This window comes from Temnothorax longispinosus, unplaced genomic scaffold (genome assembly GCF_030848805.1).
Source record: "Temnothorax longispinosus isolate EJ_2023e unplaced genomic scaffold, Tlon_JGU_v1 HiC_scaffold_31, whole genome shotgun sequence".
In the NCBI taxonomy this organism is placed as follows: domain Eukaryota; kingdom Metazoa; phylum Arthropoda; class Insecta; order Hymenoptera; family Formicidae; genus Temnothorax; species Temnothorax longispinosus.
Genome location: NW_027270132.1, coordinates 1 through 12,740, shown reverse-complemented (window position 1 = coordinate 12,740; position 12,740 = coordinate 1). Strand labels below are relative to the sequence as shown.

The window sequence follows — 12,740 nt, the reverse complement described above, 5'->3', positions numbered from 1 at the left end:
TTACATTTTGCCTTATATTCTGGTAAGTCCGAATAATATTGCCGTAGCTTTTCAGGTAGTGTACCGCGGTATTTATCGAGAATTCCATGTCTACTTAAGTGTGTCCTTAAAGTTCTTCTCATGTTATTTCTATGAGATACTCGAATTTCTTTTTCACATTTCTTGCACTTTACCAACAAATCTCCTAATCGATCAAAATAATCCCAAAACTCGCCAGGTTTTGCCCGTTTCGGCAATTCCATTCTAACCGTCCTGTATTACAAAATGTGAATTACTAAATGTAGCACAGATATCGTCTCAACAAGCGTTTGCAAAACTGCTCATAAAGGTCAAAGAAAGAAGTATGATTTATTTATCGGGATATATGTAAATATATGGATATACATCGGGTATTTACGAAGTACTTTGCTGAACGAGGGCAATAAAGGATTAAAGTAGTATGTATAACATTATACACAGTAGAAATACAATGCAAATTTATTTATTTATTTAAAACATTTAACATTAGCGTGTCTACTTTTTTAACATGATTATTTATTTATTATTTTCTCTAATACTTTATTGTTATCTAATACTGTTATCTATTGTTATCTGAACCGTTCCCTATATTGTTATCTATGAGCGTAGTTTTATATGCGAGTTCGATTAATTAATAATATAAATATATAACAGCAGACAATGAAACAGCAGCGTTACATGAAACGTTATAGAAACAGTAAAGTAAAATGATAAAGATGCAGTAGAATTATCTTAATGACCGAGTAATTCTGTCTCTTCATCTTCAGAAAACTATAAAAATTGCGTTGGAAAACGCAATGACATCTCGTTCGAATATTTATTTCCATGGCACTTCACCTAGTTTTACATGGTGTTAGTACATATTACAGCTCCTGATGTGGGAATTTTCAAGGTGCGAACATCTTCAATAATGTTGCTATATTTGAAAAAAAAAATTGAAATATAAGCATATATATATTCGAGATAAAGAAAATAATTAACATTTAACGCGTCTCTTACACTTTAATATTATATAAATAACATATGTATTTTATTTTATAACGCGTGTAACTAGCATATACTATATGCGAAAGAAAATACCCAATAAGATGATGAGCATTCGTAGTGGCATAATAAACATTTAATTGATTTGATGCGTTTACAAGCGTTGATAAATCAACAGTTTCTTCTTTATTTCCAAAGTTTACCACTACGTAAACCGATTGCTCTCCATCAGCTTTCCTGTAATAATAAGTACATTATGCTTTTATTATATTAGTTTGCAATTTTAAGTGCTACGTTAGCGCCAGAAAAATTAAACATTACAAATATACACATATGGTGGCACATAAAAAGATCAAATATATTTTTTTGAATATCTAAAACGCTCAAATAATATTGCTAAAGAATAACTGCATGCTTTTTGTTACATTTTACGATATATACTTGTATCATACCTGGTAAAAACAAGAACATCATCGCCCAATAATTTTGCTGTTAGGGTTCCATATTTAACCACAGGCCATTTTCGCAGAGCAGAAACCGCTTTATATAGAGCGTAGTAAGAGTTGTTCTGTTTCTTTTGTGCGGCTACATTAAGTGTTACGTAGTTTTTGTTAGTCGGTAACCACGTCTTCGGATTTGTGGAGAATCCTGTAGTCATGTATGTCGCGTTCAAATAACGATGCGTTTAATATTACATATGATGTGCTATTACAGTTTCTCGAACGTATTGCCTTTTCAAGATTACAAATGACAAATTCAAACTGATAGCGATAATATGTTGTAATACGATTGATAAACAATCTGTTTCATCTAGAATTTTTTACTAGAGATGTGCGAATCAAGAATTTTCTATGATCGAATTGGATCGAATTAAATTTTATTTCCTCTTTTGAATTCAAATCGAATCGACAAAATTTCATTCGAATCGAAGCGAATCAAATGAGTTAGAAATATAGTTTTTAATTAAACAATATAATTATTATTCAAATGAATTTTAATACGTAGATAATAAAAGAATATTTTAATGAAGTGAAGAAATAATATTGATTACATAATATAAATTCGCTTTAAAGCAAAAAGAAACATATTTAAATACTTAATATAAAACTAATAAAATCTATTTTATTTAATGTCGCAGTAACTAATATAAATATGAGAACGCAATAACGGAAAATCACAGATAAATTATTAAAATATTGTAATGTAGTATCCAATAACATTATCCAGTTACATATATAGAAATTAAAATAAAATAATATAGTTTATTTTATTATCAATACTCATAGCTTACTATTTTTTTTACGTATATTCAAACTTTTACTTACAATTTGATAGAGTCACAGGGTATCTAAAAAGTTAGAAATAAACTTTTTGACTGCTACTTAGCCACTCGTGAACAGTTGTAATGTTAAATGCATTTACTGAATGTACCTATTAAAATGATCGTACTTTTGCTTATTATCGAGAAATGATTTTATAAAAATAGCAATATGTATGATTCGTATTCGAACCATCTAGATTCGAAATTTTCGAATAATTCATATTAGAATCATACAAATTCAAATTTGAATCAAATAGTTCGCACATCTCTATTTTTCACCCACTTTCTTTTCGTAATCTCAAAATGTGACGCGTAACCTTATTACAAACATGTAATATTAATTTCTAATATATGCGGGCTATGACACGCGACTAACATTAAGGAGGTTCTACAGATAATGGATGTATCTAAAAATTGGAAAAAACTTTATGGACGTATAAATTGAGATGCGAGAAAAGTGCTCGAAAAATTTTAGCATCGGTTATCGTGTAAAAATTTGCAAAAATGAATTTTGAAATCACAGTTTTTACATGAGCTGCATATGGCAGAGGGGCTCTTGGAGACAGGAAACGAGATATTAATATATAAAAGCGACCTACCAGAGATTCAAAAAACGGAGCTCTTATAGATCTTAATCTAAGCTTTTCAGAAATATCGAGAAAAACAAGGGTTATCGCGTAAAATTTGTGATATTGGCTATTGAACAGGCCATATCACAGTTCACGTAGCGTGCTTCGAATAACAAGGGAGATTTGCAATGTCGCAGCGACTGCACCCGCGCGAAAAAGTGTACAGCCAGTACAGCACCACAGTATGACAGCACCTCAAACTAAGCACCTAACGTTTACGAGCGCTTACGGAGAAGTACTCGCTCTAGAATTATGTGAAATTGTGAAATAACCACGGTCATATGAGCAGAACTGTCAAGTTCGCGACGTTACCACATTTTCTTCCATTATAAGCCGCCAGAGTCAAAGGAGCACTACCACAATATTTTTAATTATTCCTCGCTTCGATTAATATGGGTATGATATAAGCTCTAACGTCATCAAAATTCACGAAAATATTTATGAATACTTAGAATCGATGAATTTGAAGATTTCTCTTCATCTCTCAACTGACTAGAGAGTACCTGTAGAACCTCCTTAAAAAGACGTGGTTTGTTTGATATACATATATGAATCAGTTTTTATCCTGACCAGTTACTTAATAGAATTTCTCGCTGTTTGTTAACGGATCAATCATTAATAGATTTTCGAAGATAAAATCTATTCGCAATTATTGTGGTTAAACGATATTTAATTTCGTCAATATTAAAGTTTAAAAAAAGCTAATAATAACACCAAATATTCTTTTGCTTTAAAATTATTAATAAACTTGCAAAATAAGAAGCAAAATATTATTTTGTCAAAGAATCAATTAAATATTTTATTACTTGAATTAACAAAAGATGGTTTTAAATTTTGCAATTATAGTTTAATTTCACGAACTACTTTCGTGAATTTACTTAATTAGTTTCCACAGATAATAATCAACTTATATTGTGCTTTAGTCGATTTAACTTATAGATTGACGTAAAAAGTTTAAAAGTTGATTTAAATACTGTACCAGCCGAAATGGTATCGTCCCATTGGAACGGCGTTCTTGCAGGATCCCGAGATGCTTTCTCATAACCGTCTCTGCCGGCTTTACAACCTAGCGGATCAAGACAATCTTCCCATGAGATCCATGTGTCCTCCATACCAATTTCTTCACCGTTATAAGTTATACTCACTCCCGGAAGCAGTAGAGTTATCATGGTTATAGCTTCTGCTCGTTGCTGTCCGTAACGAGTGACCAATCGCGAATTATCATGATTTCCTGTCTGATGTGAAAAAAATACAATTATGTAAAACTATATTATCGATTAAATTTGTTATTAATCTTAAATATAGCAGTCAAAATGTGTACATAATAACTCATCTTAAATTGTAATATATGCTTTAAAAAGAGAGCATATTGCATAATATGCTCAAAAGTGTCAAGTTCTTAATCAAGCAATATTTGGAGATTCTTCTAGATTCGAAAGATACGTTTCTCTTGCTCGACTTACCACCCAGTTAGCAGTTGCTCTCAAAACAGGCATGTTCACCGTCCATCTATCGATCACTCTCTTGAAATCGATTGCTTTGGAATCTTGATTTGTATCAGTAATAAAATCAAAATTAAAGGGAAAGTTTGCTCCGTACACGTAATACTTTAGTGTCATTGTCATATTCGTGTAAGCCTCGATTAGCATAACTTTTTGGCCCGAATATTCGTTTAACACTTCTCGCCATTCTTTGACTATTTCGTATGTACGTGGCTGGTCTTCCGTGTATATTTTATACGTGTAGCCATAGACCTCAGGATCTGGATCACCCGTAAGTGGCTCATCTAAGAATCTGACATCCTCACATAAATGTGGCACCGCATCTACTCGGAAGCCGTCCACCCCTTTGTCAAGCCAAAATCTCAAGACGTTCTGAGAGCAGTAGTAAAGAGCACGATATATGTATGAGTGAAGTATCTATATACCTATCTATACACATACTCGATCTACATATATAGAGTAATTAAGACCAAAGTTTGTCGCTTGAAATGTCATATTTCTGATTTAATTCTAAGACAACTTTTTCTTTTCCAAAGTTTAAAGCTTAGTTTTTGAATGATAAAAAAAAATAGTTTGCGTATTAAGAATCTATCGCGCGCACAGCGGTGATGACGGAAAAAACAATATTATTCTTACATAATAATGTATACATGTCATGTTTATTTTCACTCCTTGTAACATCGACATGCTATAATTAGATAACAAGATAATGAGATATAACATAATAATATGATATTATCGGTTTTGATCCAAGTTTTGTGATCGAGAGAACTGGATATTTCATTATTAAAAAATTTTTTTATATCAATTAAGCCACTTACCGGATTTTGCCTCAAAGTTATCAAATACGAAACTAGTTTAGCTGTGTTCTAAGTATAATCAGAAATTGATCGCAATCTCTAATGTAGATTAATATTATAAGACCTATAAGATTACAATTTTGCAAAATATATTAATATATAGAATCGTAACTTTATATTAACCCTCTAATGGCAAGGTGGTTTTTCAGAGCATACATATTATATATTTAATCAATGTACAAAATAGGTAAAAGAAATAAATAATAACATAAAACTTTTTCCTCTGGTGTCTTTGAATACAATAAAGTTATTATTAACTTACTTTAAATAATTCCTGTAAAACAAAAAACTGTAAAATAGATGAAGCCGTGGGTCGCATCCGACCTTATATACCATTAGAGGGTTAACACTAATTAGTCTGTTAAGGAGGTTGAAGCAGTTGGTCAACTCTAGATTTTAGTTTGTAAAAAATATATATGATAGTATAGGATCTACCGCATGTGTGAGAATTATTCAGATTTATTGACCATCAAAAGCTGAGATATTAATTTCCAAAAATGCGTCGTTTTACATGGGGTTAGATGGAGAAAAGCGTTGACGGCGATGATTGATCCCAATTTTCTTAATATCTAGTCTATATAAACGCTCAAAACACGTGCCTACGCATACAGTAATTAATGCGAACATTAGAACGCAAGAAAACACGTATTCACCATCTAATAACAAATATATTACAAGTTAAAGCGATCGAAATTAGACTGAAATAGCAGTTGATAGTTCGCGAGTAGGTAGATGTGGCAACGCAGCGTCGCCCGCGTTTGGCTGTACCCGAATCCTGTCGGTATGTGCACATTTTTGTGGTTCTCTTCCGTGCTATGTCCACGATTTTTGATTCTCTTTGGAAATAAAACCAAAAAAATCGTGAATCTAAAACGGAAGAAAATCAAAAAATGTGAACATAACATAAAAGAGAACCCTAAAATCGTTGACATTACTACAAAATAGTAGACACAGCACGGAAGAGAACCAAAAACGTGCACATACCGACAGGATTTGGGTATAGCCAAAACGCGGGCACCTAACCTCTTATCCAGAATGACAGAAAATTCACCGGCATGTTTACGTTTAGCAACTGCCGTTACGTGGCTCAACACAGAGGCGAGTACTGCTACCAACCCCATAAAAGTGAAACGTTGCCAAGTTTCAATCGTATTTAATATAATCGACGGAAAGTTATTAAAAAATCGATAGCTTATATATTGTCAAAAGAGCTACAGTAAGAATCATTATTTCATTCTATCAACGGCAAAACATATATTCATGCCATTTTTATATTGAAATAATAGCAATACTACAAGTTTTCAAGTTGGCATTGGCAAAAAAGTGTTCGTTTTTAGCTAATTAAAATATAAAGATGCATAATATGATACTTTTACTATACGTTTTATGCAATAGCAGCGTATGGAGAATAAATGATACCAATACAGATTTTTTAATGACCTAATAAAAAACTTTTTCTAAACCGTCAATTGACTCAACTGGATCGCTTCAACCTCCTTAAGGAGGTTCGGTTGCTTCATCGGGAGGAGTAGTGGGACGCGGGGGTTCTGGCAACAGTGTACTAGCGTTTGAAGTAGTGCATGGGAGTGAAGGAGATTGCTCTGATTGGTCGCCGCGTGTATAGTGCGTGCTGCTGCTCACGACCGTGGCAGTCTAGCAGACGAAAAATGAAGCAATTTATGCTTTAATAATTAATTTTTCTACGAAATGTGCGGTAACCTTCCTCTTTCTTTCACTCATTTATTTGTAAATTATTATTAAGTTACATGTGCATATTTTTTTTCCTTATCATTTACATTTTTTCTTGGACTTATTTCATTCTGAAGGTGTGCAATATATATGTCATTTCCCATAAGAACCTATACTAAAAAGTACAATTTTTGGAGTAGATTTTTTTCAAAACGGGACGGTAAAAAATTCCCCAAAAATTCACATAATTCTATTTTGCATTCCAGAACAACATATTAAATTTTCATGAAACTGGCTGAATTTTTTTGTAGCGATGGAACCTTCTTAAAATAATTTGGCATGGAATATTGATCCAAACTTAATTCTGATAGTTATTTCGTACGTACCTTCATTGCATTTACCAAGTTCTCGTTTTCATAGTTGAGATCGGGTTGCTCCGGTGTGAAGTGATGGAGATAATATGCTTGTCGTTCTTCACGCCAAGTCCATGCTGATCGGCCGAACGCGCTTACCTATGCATATAGATAATTACATAATTATTCTGTTATATCCAATTATATATATTTGAAACCACAGATATAAAACGTCATGCAATATACAAAAGAACATTTGTATTTGCCGGATATATAGTAGTATTGTTCAATTTAGATGTGTTATAATTCATATTGCAAGTAAACGCGCCTGCAATTGCGAATATTTCTATTAGATTTCTGTTATCTTTCGTCAATTTTTTTCTTCTACTTTAAATAAATGATATGTATACGTATACATATATATACTGATGTGCTTTTTAATTTGATATACATAGAACTGGCCGAAAGACAATAGTAATAATCTTATATAAATATTCATAATTGCTCAATTAACATATAACAATAACTATAATGAAATAGAAGATCACCCAGTTTAAAGAAAAATATCAACTACATTCGACCATTCATCGACGCATCGACGTCAAATCGATATGGATTCGTCTAATTAAGGGACATCGGGGCTCATTGACACAGTTTTCACAATTTCGGCATTTGAGTTTTTAAACAACTAATTTTCATGATTAAACAGTACTAATATGATAGAGAGAACCTTTCTCTACATTTTCATGCTAGAAACGATCCTGTATACAGTATAGTTTCTTTATAATAAGTGAAATACGAACGTGCTGCATTGTAGCCAGCTTGCCCCGATATTAGGGTAAGTTGGCTATACGACAAAAGTTCATATTAAATTAACCCATTCACTGCTTTAGACGAGAATACTCGAGCCACGACATCGCCCGTCAAACGCTTTGGACGAGAATACTCGCGCGACGATATCGTTCGTCAGACGCTTTGAACGAGTTAACACGTTTTTTAAAGAAACTAATCAAACTCTTAGAAGTCAATGCAAGTCGTAAGCATTGTAATGTTGCCCTTTGTGTGTGTTGTTCCATGCTTTCGAATTTATCACACAGAAAAACAATTCTAATAAATTAGTGTTATTTTCTTTATGTATTTTTTCCTTTTACTTCTCTTCTTATCTCAAATATTAATATAAAATAAAACATTAGTTGCTGTTAATTAAACAATCTTGATTTTTAGTTATATTTGTAGTCAAATTATGAAGATTTGCTTGACAAACTTGCGAAAACGTTTGACGGGCAATATCGTCGCGCGAGTATATTCTCGTCCAAAGTGTCTGACGGTCAATATCGTTGCGCGAATATTCTCGTTCGAAGCAGTGAACTCTTGGTGGAGTAGTATTTCAAAACAAAAAATTATGATTATATTATTTTGCACAACAAATTTTTTTATACACACTATTTTTTTATTCTTATTTGGTGCAATAATTTGATGTCATTAGTTTTGTACAGAGTAAAATAACAAAAAGTATGTTATACAAATGCTCTTCAAAAGGTAGCACTTGTAGCATTTTAATTATATTATTATATTAAAAAGACCAGTGCTCCAAGAGAAACTGCTTTTGAAGACATACCGACTTGGAGCACGTGTAATACGCAACTCGAACGAGGCAGACTATATGCGAGCATTGAGGGACTATGATGCGGAGCATTCGTAAACGGAAAAGAACAAAGAATTGCAGCATGTGTCGCATTTAATGATGACTGTATGACTTAGATTTTCGCCTCGGGATTGCATCGAGTTTGCTGGGATTGAGCTTCCGGGTTGGAGCCGCGTGAATTTTTTATTTGATTCTGACGTTTTGTGAACATTTCAGTTCATTTAAACAGGGAGAAACAATTTGATACCGTGCACAATTTGCGTCGTTAGTCTCCGTTGTCCTCAGCCTTCTCACATTAAGGATATAGTTTCAGACTATCCAATTACTTACCCAATTATTCGGCACCGTAACCGTTCCATTCGACAGCACCTTGCCTTTATGCCATACGTAATAGTTGGTGTAAGGTTCTATGCTTTGCAAACTTTTTTGGAACCATTCGTGCCGGTCTGACGAGTGATTAGGAACAAAATCTATGATAATTTTCATCGACGCATCGTGCGTGGCCTTTATAAGCTCCTCGAAGTCCTTCATAGTGCCAAACGTCTTGTCGATGTTAATAAAATCCGAGATATCATAACCGAAATCAACCATCGGGCTGGGATAAATCGGAGATAACCAGAAAGCATCGACATTTGACTCTGTGAGATGTTCTAGTTTGCTCATGATACCTGCATGTATACAATAACTGTTGAATACTATATTCACAATACATTTCTCTGCTAATCTTTTGCACGATTTAAGTAAATAGATAGATAGATGTTTAATTTCAAACGTATTAAACTTTTTTTAGATTTGTTACCAACTTAAGTTGCGCCAAGAGAGTCGATATCAAATATGAGAAAAACTACAACAAATAATTAATTCATTTCGAAATATCTGAAAGGAGGGAAGAATTAATTTTTAAAGATTTTTTAAATCAATTTTATATTTGACAAAAAAATTTGTTGCCAAAAGCAAAAGCTGTAAATGTTAAAATTCCTGAAGTATCTAACATTTTTCTTTCTAAATGTATGTGATTATATATATGGGGCAAAATTTGTCAACCGGGCCACCGGCCTGCCCATAATTGTTTTCATCGCAGAAAAACGACCTTGCGCCTAGAGGTAGCTATGGGTAAGAGCTATCGAAAGCCGTGTGCAACTTTGCAGAATTCAATATGGCGGAACCAAAATGGCGACCAAAACATCTGAAATCCATGAACGGCTTCAATAAAATTATTAGAAAACGAAGAAAATCCATCGCAGAAAAAACCGTCTTGCGCCAAGAGATAGCTACTGGGTTAGGGCTATCGAAAGCATGGGCAACTTTGCGGAATTCAAAAAATGGCGGTTCCAAGATGGCGCTTCAAAATGCCAAAAATCTCTTCGTTCTCATAGGAACCTTGGATCTTCAGCTCATTCATGATTAAAAAACAGCTCTAAAATGACCTGTGTTAGAGGTTAATAGTAGGTTGACCACGAATCAGTAGCTGGGTGATCGAAATTTGGGATGGTAATCCAATATGGTGGCCAGAAACTTTATTTACGCACCGCAAACTACTGACAATTGACCGGATGATCTACTTGAAAATAGTTGTGCGGGTAGTTCATGGACTGTATATGACAAATCCGATTCCAAAGAAGCAAAATCCAAAATTGCGATGATCGAAATCCAGGATGGTGATCCAATATGACGGCCGATCCACTCTGTATCGTAAATCACTGGAAATTCAGCAGATCCACTCAAAAATGATTGCGTGGATAATTTTGGGACTGCTCATCATAGATCTGACCTCAGTCAAGCCAAATCCAAAATGGCAGATCATGAATATGCCTACTTGGTTTCTTTGGGACCGAATTCTCAATGAGAAGCCGTAAAAACTTCTACAGGACTATTTTCGAGAGAATCCGACAGGTTTTCAAGGATTTGCAGTACGTAATGGAGTGTTCAGCCACCATATTGGATCTGCCATTTTGGATTTGGCTTGACTGAGGTCAGATCTATAATGAGCAGTCCCAAAATCATCCACGCAATTATTTTTGAGTGGATCTGCTGAATTTCCAGTAATTTACAATACAGAGTGGATCGGCCGTCATATTGGATCACCATCCTGGATTTCAATCATCGCCATTTTGGATTTTGCTTCTTTGGAATCGGATTTGTCATATAAAGTCCATGAACCACCCGCACAACCATTTTCAAGTAAATCCGGTAAATTGTCAGTAGTTTGCGGTGCGTAAATGAAGTTTCTGGCCACCATATTGGATTACCATCCCAAATTTCGATCACCCAGCTACTGATTCGTGGTCAACCTACTATTAACTCTAACACAGGTCATTTTAGAGCTGTTTTAATCATGAATGAGCTGAAGATCCAAGGTTCCTATGAGAACAAAGAGATTTTTGGCATTTTGAAGCGCCATCTTGGGACCGCCATTTTGAATTCCGCAAAGTTGCACATGCTTTCGATAGCCCTAACCCAGAGCTATCTCTGGGCGCGAGACGGTTTTTCTGCGATGGATTTTCTTCGTTTTCTATAATAATTTTATTGAAGCCGTTCATGGATTTCAGATGTTTTGGTCGCCATTTTGGTTCCGCCATATTAAATTCTGCAAAGTTGCACACGGCTTTCGATAGCTCTTACCCATAGCTACCTCTAGGCGGCGCAAGGTCGTTTTTCTGCGATGAAAACAATTATAGGCAGGCCGGCGGCCCGGTTGACAAATTTTGCCCCATATGTAAGAACAATACGTTAACAAAGTGATAAGAAAACGACAATTTATTTACCATATTGTTTATTTTTTGAAATGCCATGTTATCTTACTATTTTAGAACGATATATTTTTATACCTTAATTATACCAAAATTACAATAACTTTCTCTAGAATTTTATTGCAAATAAAAAAACGTACCTTTAAGATCTCCAACACCATCACCATCACTATCTTTGAAGCTTCTTGGATAAATTTGATAAAGGGACATTGTTTGCCACCATTCTGAACTAGATTCGCTACAGCCAAGATTAGACGATAGTAATACCGCGCAAAGCGTCATTATACCCTTCATTCTTGTAAGATTGATCTTAAAAATAAATTATAAAGAATTATTTATGTGACAACGTAAATAAATATTTGCATATAGAGCATGATTCTCTAAACAAATAGCATCAATTATAGTATATTTTGAAAGCAATAGAAGATAAAAGATGGAGGTAAAAGTTAAATTTATTGGAGATAAAATAAACTTAAGATAATTATGAATTTTGAAAATAATCAATGGCTTTCCTGGCGAAAATGAGAAGTTTTATAAACGTTTGTTTGATGTTTACGTGAGCGTTTGCGGAAGTTCGTTGAGAGTTTAGAAACGGTCAGTAGAGAGTTCGTAGAGCGGAAATTGCAACGCTGCAGCGTTTGAAAGGCGTTTGTATATAGCGTTTTTGAGAGTTTGCACAGCGTTTACATGACGTATGACGTTTGCTGAGAGTTCTTTAAAACATTTAGAGATCCTCTGTTAAGCGTTTAGGCTGCGTTCGGAAACGTCACCCGGGTACACACGGGTATATACTCCCTTCTCCTTCTAACTCGCTGAGATAGAAAAAAAAGGGAGTATACTTATGTGCACTCGGGTGACGTTTTCGAACAATTCGAACGCAGCCCTGATAAGTCGAAAGCGTTTGCTTTCATCATTGAAAACTGCGTGCAGCCTCTATTGAGCTTAACGGGCGTTTACTCTTGTCGTTAGAAGAAACGGCGTAAAGAGCG

At 34.2% G+C, this 12,740-nt stretch overlaps 1 protein-coding gene across 1 annotated transcript; it reads right to left on the bottom strand.

Moving 5' to 3' along the window:
* Positions 1-465: 465 nt before the first annotated feature.
* LOC139824271 (alpha-glucosidase-like) lies at positions 466-12,082 on the bottom strand. The gene is made up of 8 exons (XM_071796788.1): positions 11,892-12,082; positions 9,332-9,669; positions 7,390-7,515; positions 4,416-4,826; positions 3,932-4,187; positions 1,455-1,650; positions 1,099-1,239; positions 466-934 (listed from the first exon to the last, which is right to left on the bottom strand). The coding sequence occupies exons 1-8, from the start codon at positions 12,043-12,045 to the stop codon at positions 862-864; spliced, it is 1,695 nt and encodes a 564-aa protein (XP_071652889.1). The 5' UTR covers positions 12,046-12,082; the 3' UTR covers positions 466-861.
* Positions 12,083-12,740: the final 658 nt, after the last annotated feature.